We start from the raw sequence: 14,418 nt of genomic DNA on the forward strand, positions 1-14,418 counted from the left end.
CCTTCTTCCCCGCGGCCGCCCTGCCTGCGGGGCAGGGAGGCAGGGGCAGCCCGGGGGGGTGTTGAGACGGGGTGCCCTGCCGGACAGCCCCGCTGGAAATACTGGGGTGTCCCAGTGAGTCTGGAAGGGGTGTTCGGCGCTCCTGGAAGGCTGTCAGGCCGGGGTCCGGTGGGCTTGAACTGAGCTGCCCGGCCTTGCCGCGCCCTTCCCCTGTTTCTCGTTTCAGGAGACGAGCGTCACTTTGGGAATCCAGGCTCCTTGACTCGGCCCCCTATAAAAGCATGTAGATCGGCAGGTAGGATTTAACTCTGAGAGGTTACTGTGCGCACCACTTGCAAAGGTGCTGAAATGCACAAGACCGGAGGAAATGGAGTTTACTGGGTTTTAGCTCCTTTGCAGGTTTTACCGTGGTTCTGGCATACAGGTGGGGGAATCCCCCTGTGGTTTTTATTCCATACATAAGAGCTTCTCTGCCTTCCAAAAGGATGGGTGCATGTAGAGCACGCTGAAGCCCTTAGGTGGCTGTTTTACCTAGTGCCTCACTTGGAATAGTATTTTGTCACAGCATTAAAATGGGGAATAACTGATTTTACTGACACTGCTTGATTTTTAAAGGCTGAATTTAAATAAGCTATCTTGAGCTGCAAAAACAGATTGCCGTAAGACTGCTCCGTACAGTGAGCAGCATTGGTTATGAGGAGGTGCATAGTTGGGGCTTGCCCGTCCTTTCTCTGAAGCACCAAGCATACATTGGTACTTGCTCTTGGACGCTGTTGCATTAGCTCTGTGTGGCACCTTCTTGTTTCTTTAGTTGATGAACACTGTGTTCTCCTCAAAACTTAGGAGAGATGCTAACTTTGTGTAATACAGTCACGTGGCTTTAGCCTGTCATTCCATCAGAAAACTGCAAGCAAATTGTCTGTTTCCTTCTCCTTTAGTCTGTTGGTCTGTTTTGAGTTGGACTGTATACATTATTAGTATGTGGCAATTCTCACATGGATGAGTTGGGCTAGCCTGAGACTATTCTCCATTGCCATCTGTATTCTTGCGACAGGGCTGTCACCAAGCTCTTGTTACAGCTGCAGTGCATGGGCCTAATTATGTGGCATTGCCCTTAAAAATGGCTGCCAATATTATGCTTCAGAAGCAGAATTTCCAGGAGGCGTGGAAAAATCCTACCTTGAGGGAGGAAGAGAGAGGCTACGAGTATTTCTTTGCGAAAGTACAAAGGTTTATCTGTGAAAAAAGCTGTGGGAAGCTGTTACTCCCAAAGATGGCTAACAGGATACTGACATGCTTAGTATTTTAAATGTGGCTGGGTTTCTTTAGGAGGTACAGCTGAGTGGTTTTTTGTTAATGTAGACGTCTCTAAAAATGAGGTTGGAGGGAGAGATGTCTTTCCCCCCACCTCCCCGAGCTCTTAACAGTGGTATTTGATTACAGTCACAACAGGCATAAAAGTACGATGTTAAAGAGACCCTAATGCTTTATATAGGAGCGAAGGAGTAATTTTCCCCCTCACAGTCCTCCCACCTGTAGTTATACAGTATTGGGTTTTTTTCTGCAGAGTTTAGGGCAGACCAGGGGGAACGCAGGTCTGTGAGGCAGCGGGACAAGCAGGGTGGATTTTTATAAGGGCATAATTGTCATGCTTCCCTGAGAGCAGAATGGAAGCAAAACCACAACTTGAGAAACTGGTTTCTGGCTTCTGCTTAGAGGTTTTAAATATAGATTAGGAAACTTGCTTCTAGAGCTAAAAAGCTTTGAGAGCCTACAAACCCTGCCTCGAATCAGGCATCTTCTAGATCAACAAGCTAAAGCAATCTCTGTTGAAGTTGTCTTAAAATATGCAAGTAGAGTGTACAACTGTACGAGTTAAAGGCAGGCACTAGGTGGTTTTGGCACTCGAGTTTGTGCTGTCTGTAGTTGCTGTGGAACACTGCGGCAAATGTGTCGCAGGCTTATCTCTGTGTTGGGAAAGAGTGAACCCACAGGCATAGATATGTACCAGACTTAAAAGAACAAGTTCCACTATGTTAAAATAGTGGCTTTGTATTTTGGTTTATAAACCTGTAGTTTATGAACTCGCAGATTTCTAATCCCTTTGATTAAACCGGCGTATGAAATGGGGATAGTAAGAAAATCACTCTCTTGGCAGGTGACCGTGCAGAAGGTGACCAGCTAGCAGATTTAAGGTGGATTGGAAAATCCTCACTAGCTGCCTGGGAGGCAGGAATGATCCTTTGGCTAGGAGGCTTAAGGCCTTGTAAGGAAAGAACAGGCATGTCTGGACTGGAATTTATATTTTTATATATATTTAGGAAAGTTAAACTTCATAAAGGGGGAGTTTGCTTTTTTCTTTAGGGGGTACTATGTGTGCTGTCTGCTTGCACGTGTGTGCTTGTCTCTTCCTGTCTGTTGGCGATAACCCACTGTTACAGAAGGTGCTGATTCACAAGCTGTCTTCATGTGAGAAATTAAGTTGTATATGTTTACATCTTTCCTTTTTACAACAACTTTTAAGAACACTTTGAGAGACAGAGTAGTGATTGATGCAAAGAGGGGGAGAAGAATTAAAAAGTATAGACTGCATGAGTAGCAGTCTATCTCTTTAGATTCATAGATCTTTCTGGTCTTGTGATTACTAGCCACGGCTGCTAGTAAGATTTTTCCTTGCAAAACCTCAGTACATAGTGAAATATGACTATGTTGTTTGGCATTCCTGAGGATCAAGTACTTTGGTGAGTATCTTCATTCTTAGCTTGGTGGGAAATCAATCATTTAACAGGCTTTTAAGATTGTTTTGAAAATAATAGTATCCTACTCACTGTGCGCAAATACTTTACTGTTGTACTTGTGACTTAATATCTTAGTTTAAAACTTAGCTTTCTCCGTTGTTTGTGTTTTGGGTTGTTTGGGGTTTTTTTTTTTTTTCTCCTTTGTATGCTTCACATACACAGACATGCTAAAGCTACCAGAATGTATTAGAAAAAGGCTATGTTTTCTTTTCTTGAAGTAAAATTAATAAACACTAGGTGGCAAGCTGTGTGTTGTCCTCGTGCATATGGTAAAAGAGCTACAGAAACACATTAAACCCTGGGAGAACCCAGTACTGTTAAAAGAATAAAAGGGCCTGGTGTAAATGTTACAGAGGAAAAGTTCTACCAATTGTATTTTTCCCTTTGCTGTTTCCTCTGCTTGTGCCCTTCAGCTTGATTGCTGTGTCATGGTCTCTGTTCCACAGCTGTACTACAGCTTTCTTTCCATACCCTCCTTGAATCTGGGCAACCATGTGGTTGCACTTTATCCTTTCAAAACTCTTCTCCTGCTGTTCTGCTTTTGACTGGCTTTCCAGCCCTGACCTTTGCTCTGTGACTCCTGTCATCTTTCAGGGCTTTATTCTTTCTAGTTAGTAACATTAACTAAGTTGGGTTTCAGCATCTGAATGGCTGTGTAATTTGGCAAACAACCTAGAGGTGTTGGTTTAGATTCTTCCCAGCTACCTGAGGGGGTTAAGTTAGGAGCATAGGTGCCCTAGATTGCCTTTATAGTTAATATGAGAGAGAGGGAGAAAGAGACCCAACTAAAGGATGGCTTGGACTACATAAAAAGGGGACTTACATTCTATATTTGCTTCTCTCTCTTTTCCCGTCTGCCTAATACTATGGAAGACAGCACAATTATTGTTTGTAAGTTGTGTGCCCAAAGCTGTGGGAAAAATTCTCTTTACTCCCATGCTTGTGTATTTACTAGTTTACACTGAATCCCTTTAGTGTAAGGCATTTCTTGGCTGTTAGCATTTGGTGTCTTGATGTCTGTTTTTTTCTTTTCCCCAAGTGTTTTTAAGCCAAAGACTCCTAAAAAAAAAAATTAAAAAAAGGTGTGTGGTGGTGTAGACAGCTATATTTGTAGTGAACTCAAATTTACAGTAAGCTTTTCAAGTCTTAGTTGCTTTTGGTTACATTTTAAGAAAGTAACTCTTGGGAGATCACAACTTGAAAATCACTGATGTAGATCATGTATGTTCTGAAACTGTATCTTGGTCCTTTAGTTTTGTGATGTTATGAGCACAAATGATACTGCATCTATACCAGTCCTCTTTTATTTTCTTTTTTGCCTCCTGACAGGCAGTTCTTCAATTTCCTTTCCTCAAGAGAATCCAATAAAGGAAAAAGCAAAGGCTTATGACAGTAACAAACCCGATAAACCAGCAGGGCATCAACCAAACATTTATACGCCGTTAAAAGGTAACAACACTAGTTTTATCAGTACCTTTTCCATGATGTAACAAACGATTGCTTACATGTGCTAAAATCACATTCTTTCAGTTCTATTACAAAAGGGAGAGTTGTTGAGTTGAAATCTGAATGGGTGAAGAATTTAAAAAAAAAAAAAATTTTCAGGGTGTACTCCTGCCTGTGAGTCAAATTAAAACTGACTGTAGTATGAGAGTCATCTGCTTGGCTGTAAAACCTTGAAGTTCAAGAAAGCACAGTTTTAAACTTTCATAAATACATAGCTGTCTATTTTTTGAAAAGCAAAACAAAAAGATGAGTAGTATCATACCTGCCTCAAAAACTGTTACGAGAGTGGATCTTTAATTGCCTCAGGCAAAGCAAAGCAAAACTGTTCTTTTTCTAGAAAGATGAGTTACTTTTGACTTTAGCAGAGGGAAGCTGACTATACCAAGTGATTTCAAAGTGAGGGAGCACTTTTTCTGTTCATTGCTCAAGAGATTTTTCTCGATGTGTGTTACAGAAGCAATAGGGAGATACAGTGAGGAAGAAAATATGGGATACTTGTTAGCCCAGCAGAGGGTAGTTATGTTACTACAGGTGATTTGAATACATCCAAATAGATATACTATGTAAGGGAGGTTTTTAGGAGAGCTGGTAACTGGTCAGAGTGTGAGGTAGTGGCTTGCGTTCATTTGGTCAGTAACAGTCCTAATCACACAGTGTTTATGGGAGAGCACTGAAAGCAATTGTGAGCACAAACTGGCAAAACACAGACGTGAACCAGGTAGCTGAGATGTGCAGAAGAACACATCTATGCCAGCCTGCTGTTTCCCAGGAGCACATGCAGGCATTTTGCTCAGGCAGCTAAGAACACGCCCGTGTTTGCTGGAGTCCCCCCTGGTCTGATAGCAGGGTTGTTAAGGTGGTAGCTTTACACTCTTTATTTTTGTTTTTCCCTCCTGCTGAATAGTTTTGGTTTCAGAAGTGACGAATCTGGTACCCTCCATTAGCAATCAAATAACGCTGCTAATTGCCCATCCTTTGCATTTTATCATTATCGCATCATTACTTTTTTATAGAAAAAACAGGGTAATTTTGTGTCATATTGGGAAAAGCAGGGTGAGGGGCCAAATTAAGCCCTTCCTATTAGGTGATAGTAGCTTTCTCCATCTACAGAGGGAGTAATGTGTTAGGTAATAGTAGCTTTCTCCATCTAAGAGGCTGTCATATGGCACAGGCTTGGTTTGGCAGCACAGCATATACTCCTTCCCTAGGAGTATATGAAACCTTTGAAGATTTCATAGGAAGAGCTAAAAGCATGTACAGCTTGTCTGTCTTATTCTGACCTCTGATGTGATAACCAAGTTCTTTCATTGGTGCTTTGGTTTCAGAAAGAAAGGCTGACTTCCTTGAGAAAAATCAAGAGCGCCGCTCAGTTACATTACAGAGTAAGTTGAAAAATAGATACCTAGTCTTTCCCTGTAATTAAGTGAAAAGTACAGAATTCTTTTCCTTCCCTCTGCTTATGGTTTTTCTTGTGCCCTGAGACACTCTGGGAAGGTGGAAAGAGACCCAGGAGGCGGACACTCTGTCTGGGAAGGTGGAAAGAGACCCAGGAGGCAGATCCAAATGGAAGCTGGAGAAGGCAGCACATTCCAGAGCCAGAGCCCTTCTATGAGGTTATTCCACTTGCTGACCACAGAAAATGACCCACCTTTTTTTTTTTTTTTTTTCTTTTTTGGCTGGGTTAGGAAATGGAGTTGACTATGGGACAATCAGTTAAGTGCAGAGCATGTACTAGTGGCATTGTGGGGGTGAGCTGAGGAAGGGAACAAAACCTTCACCTTTTGGTAGCAGTGAATGTTAATTAGTTTGTACACATCACCTTCCCTTCTAGGCTTTCCCTGCATAATGGTGGCCTGCTATGATTGAATTAGTTGTCTTATACTCCTGGAGAGGAGCAGCATTTTTGTTTCCTGGCAAACTCCAGTCTGTTCATCTAATGACCAGTTCCCTGTGTTTCAGATTTTTATCTTTAGTTGTTTTTGTGGATTTGTTGGTTTGGGTTTTTTTTCCTCTTGGAAGAGTACTTGAAACAAGAGGGGAAAAAAAATGTTCTGAATTCTTAGTAGCCTTCTGTTCTTAATGTCTTGGTGCTTGTTTCTATCCTGAACAGGTATAGATAAACAAAGTCTCGTAGATCAGAACTTAATCTGGAGAACCTAGGTGGGTTGTTTGGGGTTTTGTTTTTTTTTTTTTTTTTTTTCTGAAAACCACAGTGCCTTCTGGGAGAGAAGCTTGTCTTGTGGTAGCTGCACATCTGTGAAACGCCTTTGAAAAATGAATTGATGCAGGGAGTTCTCGCTAGTCTGGACCTTTTTCTTTCCTGTGCCAGAAGTAATAGGTGCCACAGGATTGACCAGTTGTGTCTTCGGTGAAGAACTTTGGAAAATCACTTGAAACTCTGAAAGCTCTAAGGCGTCTGCAGAAGTTACGCCTTTTGAATTAGGCAAGACAAATAATTTGCTTGGCCTTCATGCAAATTGTATTGTAAATAAGGCAAGATTCTTAGGTAGGATAGGATCTGGTTTTAGACTGTTTATTGAAATATTTTTTCCTTTAGGGTATGAATCACAGCTGTCTCCTAAATATGAAACCTAGTCTCTGCAAACAGGGCTACATTGTAAAATATTACAGAATTGAGGTGATTTTGATCTGTTAACTGTTAGAAGACTTACATAAAAGCTTAGCCAGTTACAAGCTCCATGTCTGTTGCCCTATCGGGGCAGGGGGGGTTGAAATTACAGAATAGAGTAGCTCATTAAGCCAGTTAAGCTCCGGCTTAAACCAGAGCTGCTTTTAGCACCTTCTGCGATTACATTCATACAGAAACAAGGTTATAGAATTTATTTTAGTCTTCTTGAAATAACTACTGCAGGGTGTTTGTTCAATTTATTCTCAATAGTGCCATTGACAGTATCCTGATATGGTTATTAAAAAGCCTTCAGCTTTGAACCAGTTGCTGTAGTTCACAAGGATCCACAAATTCTCATGTCTTTTTAATTAACTGACTAAATGCAGAAAACATGCTGACCAATAATTGCACTGTATGTATTCATACTGGTCTCTTGGGAAAGCTGTTCATAACACTCTTTTATGGATAATGTCTCTTGTACTTTGCTGTCTGAGCCCATTTAAATAAATAGACCAAAAGTATATTTTGAAGTTGAAAGCTTGCATTTTGCTTTAAAAGCACAATTCATCCCAAGAAACTGACTGCTGGTGAAGCAGGCCTCTGACCCAAGCTAGATGGAGAGGGAATATGAGACTATGCCTTTAACATAACGCTTTGCTTTTGCTACTTATAGCTTGCATTAATGTTGTTTTTCTAATATGTGTGCTAACTGAGCTTCCATTTTTTCTGTCCCTCAAATTCCTGAGCAGAATCAGGAAACTTAATTGGGACATGGGATCCTTGTGCAGAAAATAACAGGTTGTTAAATCTCTGTCATTTTGTCATCTTGTACTTGAAATGCCTCTGGTTTTATTTGCGTAACTTTTCAAAAGTTAAAAATCTTCGGGGATGATTTGTGGTAGGTTGGGGACTTGTGCTTTTTATGCAAGATTATCAAGATGGCTTAAGAACTGACATTTGGCAAAGAGCATAGATGGAGAGTTGGTTGCCAGTTGAATAGGACTTCTCAGGCTAGTAATAGCAGCGAAGGTGTCATTTTCCTTGTTCAAGACGAGCCTTGCTTGAGCACAGGAGGGCGAATGATGCAGAAAAGAACAGAAAGCCCCATACTTGATGCAGCCCTACCCGGGATGAGGTTACAGCTTCGTCTTTGCTCCTGCTTAGAAGGACTACGTTTGCTTCAACAAGGTGTTATGCAAGGGTGCTTTGTTAACCTTCTTGTAAGCTTTCTAGAAGTTTGTATGTAAAAGCATAACTAAGAACAGCTTTTCAATGAAAATGCTGCAGTTTGGTGACTCCAACTCCCTGCCAAATTCCCCACGGGAAGATTGATTATATAATTGTTGTCTTAGTATTTTTCTCATGTTCCTTTCTTAATCTCTTAACAGGCAGAAGTGAATTTCGAGATCAGCCCAGTATAGGGAAGCAGTCACAGCCTTTGGCCAAAAGTAAGACTTCTGCTTTCGCTTCTACTTCGTGCGTGTGTTATATTTAACCATTTTCATGCCTGTCCAAGTATTAGATTTCCTGGTAGCTGGTGTTAAACTGAGGGTCCTTGCTAGAACAGATGACTTGCTTGCTAGGGCATGTGTTTTCAGCACGAAGGAAGGAAGGAGGAGTCTTGTATAATAGGTAACATTTCCACCTGCGTTTAAGGCCTTCCATCTGTAGGGTTTACAAGATTTGCTGCAAGATTAAAACTGAGGCAGGCCTAGTGGTGTTCTTATTTAACAGCTGTTGTGTTGCTGTCCTGATTAAAGTTATGATATAAAAAGGTAGCATAAGGTATACAGTTTGTTCTTGTTTCCAGGGAGGTTGGTATATTTTGTCACTAATTTTACTGGGAACAGAATCAAGCCTTATGCTTGTAGTAGGTCAAACAAGTGTTAATTTAACTGTTCAAATACAAAACCAAATCAAAATATCTGATATTCTATATGCTTCCTGTGCACTGTTTGCTGCATGTACTCTTTGTGAAGCTGACTGATCCGATCCAAAGACCACAAACGTTTTCTGATAGTGTTGATCACCAGTGTTTGAGATGCAAATACTGCTGCAGAAACTATTTTTATCCTTATAGGTATAGTGAGGAGAAATAACACAGAAACCATTCTGGTGATGCTAGGTTTTGTATAGGGCTTTTTCTGCTGAGCCTAAATGTAGGAAAAAGCTTGACCTTTTTCAGAACTGTTTTAAGCTTTTAGTTTGGATTTGATTAAATAGAGTGGAGTATTGATAAACTTTCAGAAGAGCTCCTTTTTCAGAAGAATGTAATTTCTTAGTCAAGCTGGAAATGTGTAAAAATGTCCTTTTTTTAATGCTGTCACTTCACTAAGTTACTAAAGAAGTTCAAAGTTGTTGGTTGTTTTGTTTTTTTTTTTTCCTAACTAGAACATCTTCTTTATGCTCTTCAACTATTGTACCAGTAGCTTAAGAGTGGGATGAGTTCATTGAATTCTACTGTTTCCTTTTATTTTCCTCTCACTTGTTGACTTCTGATTCCTTTTAAAACATTGCTTTCTTCCTGTTTGGTCCTCCTTTCTGTAGGTGATGGTGAATCGCAGAGTGGATTTCACAAGAGCTGGACTTTGTTACTGGTTCTGTTAATTGGTGTCCCATTGCTCTATGTCCTGTGGAGTGGAATACCAAGTCTTATGGATGCAACTTTGTCAAGTAGAGATACTCAAATTCTGCAAGCATTTCGGGCCCAGATGAAGAAACTAAAAAATACTTACCAAAGTCAGGACCCCAATCTGTGGAAAAGAACCCACGTGTTCCTTGAGAAACACCTTAATGCTTCCCATCTGCATTTGGAGCCAGCCATCTTACTGTTCACAGCTGGCCAAGAAGCTGAGAAAGCGCTCAGGTGCCTAAGTAACGAGATTGCCGATGCTTTTGCCTTCTCCCAGAATGCTACTACAATCAAAATTAATGGGGCAGACAAAGCCATATTGGATAGTGACATTGTCAAGCTGGAGGTAGATAACGAGCTCAGCTCTGGGTTCAGAGAAGGCAAGAAAGTAGCAGTGGTGCATCGATTTGAGTTACTGCCTGCAGGCTCCACCTTAATCTTTTACAAGTACTGTGACCATGAAAACGCAGCATTTAAGGATGTGGCTCTTCTGTTGACAGTTCTCCTGGATGAGCAGTCGCTGAGAAAGAGCCTCACCTTGCAAGAAGTTGAGGAGAAAGTCCGGGATTTCCTCTGGGCGAAGTTTACCAGTTCAGATGTTCCTAGTTCTTATAACAGCATGGACACAGATAAGTTGAGTGGACTATGGAGCCGTATATCTCATCTTGTGTTGCCTATTTGGCCTGAAAAGGGCCTCCCCGTGGAGGGATGCACATAAAAGTTATTGGAGAAGACTCGGGAAAGGAGGAAGACAGAAAATGTATGTTGCAATGGCTGAACAGGGAAGAACTTACTGCGGCTGCTGAGTTCAGGCAGCATACAGTCCTTTCTGGACAGAGAAATTCCACCAGCTGGCAGGGTTGTTTCTGCTAAAGTAACTGGGACTTCTCTAAATCAGCTGCAGAATGTAAGCAAGGAACTTGCTGGTTGTTGGTAAGTTGTGTTCAGTGACTTATTCAGGCTTGGTGTCCTGGAGCTGGAAGTAAGTGTCCACTAGTGCAGAACCACTCATCTGCTTCTGACGCTGTCTTGGTGCACTATTGGCTTTGCTATGAGGATCCTTTTCTGGTGGTGCATAAAGCTGGTATCGCATTTGACAAGGTAGTAGGATGCAAAAACATCACCTTCATCTGCCAGAATTGCTTACTTTTCTTCTAATCTAAGAAAAAACATAAACATAAGAAAAAACATAAACTGAAAATGCTGATAAAGTGATGGGAGTATAAGCACAAGCTTTTTCTTGATCCATGTGATCACAACATAGATGTCAGCTGTCTCTTGCAATTTCTAGAAATGGCAAAATTGCTTGAAAGATTTGTGACTTGTAGGGAACCTTTCAGCAAGCATTTCTTCCTTAAATGACCCTGCCCCAAACAGTTCCGGAGAGTGAGAAAAGCTGAGGTACAAAAGGATTGCTTAATGTTAGTAGTACTGATGTCAGTTAAATAATGCCTCAGCATCTCTTTGCCTCGCTGCTTCCAGGAATTCTCTGCTCTTTGTCAAAGTTCTGCAAGTCTTAAAATTTTGGGGGAAATGATAAAATGTCAGCCGTGTGTGTGTACTAAAGATCTGTGGCATCTCCTTTCCAAACAAAAGTTTAGGAAGACATAGGTAATTTCTCATTTTAATAAGATAATTATTTTTGCATCAAAAGAATTTATTTATTTGTGGTACTTGGTATCCTAGAAAAATAACATTTCTTCACGTGTCTGCATATAACCTGCTGCTTGCTGTATAAGCTTCTAGTGAAGAAGAGATTTGTAATGCATGTTTTTAAAATACATTTTTTTTAGTGTGCCTCATGCAGAGAATCCCACACCACGCTAAAAACATGTACTTGTTTCTATTGTAAGTATTTTGCGTAAAAAATAGGAGAATTGCAGCACTTCCATGTCATTGCTGTTAGTGTATGCTCTTGAACTATTGGTCCGTGTGCATTTGGTTTTATTGAGTATGAAGGAACGTGTGAAGACTGCTCTCAAATTAATAAGACGTTTTCTTGTAACAGCTGAGAGATTAGTGGCTCTTGGACCCATCCTTTATTCACAAGCCCCTTGAGCTGTCCTGTTGCAAAAAGTCCTTCTTAACCAGGAAAACCTCTTGAGGTGCTGGAGCTTCTGGCTTCTTTGTGCAAGCAAAGGTTTGGGGTGTTAGGTGGAATGGACCAGAATCACCTTAAGCATTTAAAAGAACACAGTTTGAGAGACGCAGAGCTGTGGTCACTTAAACCAGAGGTGGATTTGTTCTAACCACTGAGAGCCAGCAATGGATAATGCTTTTTATTTTAATGGGAAGAAATATAAACAGTAAAAAGACATGGAAGTGCTGCTGTTCTGGATGTTTAAGAATAGCTCAGGAAGGAAAAGATGGCATTTACATTTTGGACATTTCACTGGACGAATGATTTTTAAAAAAATAACTGTGACATATTTCCGAGTGTGTCCTGATAGCATATCTGTTTGTATATTATGTAAACTATTTTAGTAATCATTAAAAATAAATCTACTTGTTTGTTTTATAAGCTGTTTTAAGATTTGCCCATTTAATTTTAAGTGGTCAGACTTTTTTTTACGTTTAAGATTGTTCCTTTTACCTTTGACCAAATACAGATGCCTAAAATACAACCTTTGCAAAATTTAGAACTTTTAAGAATCTTGAGTGGGGTGATAGATACTGGGATGCAGATGCATGTATTTGACAATATCAGGGCTTTTCTCTGATGGGGCACAATTCAGGAAATTGTAATAGCTCTGAATTGTCTTTTACTTGGTGTTCTTGTACTATTCCTCAGTTCTGATTTCAGGTGGAACTAATGATAAGATATGGTTCACTTGTTTCATTAGTCTGATACAAGAGTCAGCAGCTGACAAAAGGGATGACTTCATTCTTGTTCTGCTCCTAGCTGCATGTTCCTGTATCTCTGCTGTTACAAACTAGTACACTGTGAACTGACTGGAGGGACAGTCTTACTAAAAACTAGCTTAGAAAAAAAAGTATATACTTAGCAGAATTGGCAACCACAAAAAAGACTTAAGTTATGACATGAAAGCAGGAGATTCTATGCTCTTACACTAGTAAAACATACATAATCCAAGTTACTTTCTGTTTCTAAAACTATGGGGTATTAAAGAGCTATGTTCCCCTGCTTCAAGATAAAATAGGAGTGTGCCTGGAAACTAAAGACTTGAACGTTCTACTTAATGTTGTGCCAGACAAAGGAGAATCACTTTTTTTTGTTAACTGTAGGGAAAGTGAGGTGTATTTCCAAACACATGGTGTGCTGTTTAGTCTGGAAAAATAAATCAAAAGCAAGATGCTGTACACAGTAGCCCCTTCTGGAGGAGGGGGAAGGCTTGGGATTAGAAGACTATTCCTGCTGTTGAAGAAGTAGGTCCTTTTTGTAGCTGTGGCTTTGTCCTTAAAAGGCTCTCATTAAATATCCACAGGTACTTAATGCAGATCTCATTAAGTAACTCCTCCTCAGCCAGAGGTGAAGAGTAATGTCTGTCTGTGTCGCTCACAGGCAGCTGATTACTATCCTCTTTGTATAATTATTTCATTGCCTGCAGCAAACATGGCCATTTGATGTTTTCCAAACTGTAAAATACTTTGGCTTCTTCTAGAGAAATCTCACTTCTAAAGTTGAGCTGTCCCTAACTGTCAGCAGCTCAGCAAATTAAATAGTCTGCGACAGCAAAAATGTGCTTATGTAGAGCAAAGACACCAGGTCTGGCCTTGGGACTGAGAAGGGGATGTTTCTTGTTCTGTGAGCTTACAGCATACAAACTTTGGGCAGAACACGATCTTTGGGGAACAGAACCAGCTACACTCCAATTTGCAGACAAAATTTCCAGCACTGTGCAAACTGGACTGGAAAACGCAGTCAAACCGTTCCTTGAGTTGCGAGCAGACAGACACCTGCAGCTGGCGAGAGCCCCCTTGCAGGTAGCCAGCCTAGGCGGAAGGTGGAGTGTGGCCCTCCTTCTGCTACTCCTGCTGTTGCCTTTGAGCACCTAGAGGATGGCAATACCCATATTGCCTTCAGCAGTGGATGTTGTAAAAGGGACCGAGAACAATGCACAGCCCTGCCTGTTGTTACCTTGTCTCTCACACCCTGCTCTGAGTCATGTTGCGCTGAGCAGTGAAGTTTTGAGCATGCTAAGCAGGTTTGTTAAAAGGACTAATATTTTCCCCCACTTTTTTCACACCAACAAAAGCATTTGCTCATTTTCCACAAATTTAAAAAACGTCATGGTTTTCATAACTTTTTTGAAAAATGTTTTGAACTAATAATTGATTCAGCTCAAACTGAGGGCAAAAGGCAAGGTGAGCTCCATGTTAAGGTAGGCATAAAAGTATTTGCTGTACAGACTGTAGCTATACAAACCATCTGCAGTGCAATCGCCAGCATGCTGTATTTAGGAAAAAAGAATCTGGTTTTGGAGGTGTGTAATGATACATGAACAACTTGCCAGATTCTGTGCTAAGACCCTGTTGCACAGCTGGAAAACTATGAGAACAAATCTGAAGTGATCCCTTTATTTTATAAGCTCAAATCATGCAGAGAACAATTTTTCATGCATTGTTTCTGCTGCAAGACAAACTGCAAAATTGTAGGAGTATGTAGAAGAAGAAGGGGGGGGGGGGGTGTCCTGTAGGGTGTCCTGTGTCCTCACAGCTGTCCTGTGTCCTGTTTTATTGTCAGCTCCTGACAGTTGGATTTATAATTGAATGCCTGGACAACCTCATTCCATGTCCAACAGGTGGAAGCACCCTTCCCCAAATTCCTCTGTGGCTCTTGGGAGCCACGTCAGTCAAGGAAAGGCGGGGGGGGGGGGGGGGGGGGGTGGGGG

At 41.0% G+C, this 14,418-nt stretch overlaps 1 protein-coding gene across 1 annotated transcript; it reads left to right on the forward strand.

Annotated features, from left to right (window-relative positions):
- Window positions 1-231: 231 nt before the first annotated feature.
- Window positions 232-12,106, forward strand: LOC103896103 (torsin-1A-interacting protein 1). The gene is made up of 5 exons (XM_009275875.1): window positions 232-295; window positions 4,128-4,247; window positions 5,630-5,686; window positions 8,322-8,381; window positions 9,481-12,106. The coding sequence occupies exon 5, from the start codon at window positions 9,588-9,590 to the stop codon at window positions 10,281-10,283; it is 696 nt and encodes a 231-aa protein (XP_009274150.1). The 5' UTR covers window positions 232-295; window positions 4,128-4,247; window positions 5,630-5,686; window positions 8,322-8,381; window positions 9,481-9,587; the 3' UTR covers window positions 10,284-12,106.
- The last annotated feature ends 2,312 nt before the right edge of the window (window positions 12,107-14,418 follow it).

The sequence above is a fragment of the Aptenodytes forsteri genome, unplaced genomic scaffold (assembly GCF_000699145.1).
Source record: "Aptenodytes forsteri isolate BGI_AS27 unplaced genomic scaffold, ASM69914v1 Scaffold289, whole genome shotgun sequence".
NCBI lineage: Eukaryota > Metazoa > Chordata > Aves > Sphenisciformes > Spheniscidae > Aptenodytes > Aptenodytes forsteri.

Excerpts from the sequence above, each read along its gene's own strand:
- LOC103896103 (XM_009275875.1), top strand. The coding sequence starts at position 9,588 with ATGGATGCAACTTTGTCAAGTAGAGATACTCAAATTCTGCAAGCATTT.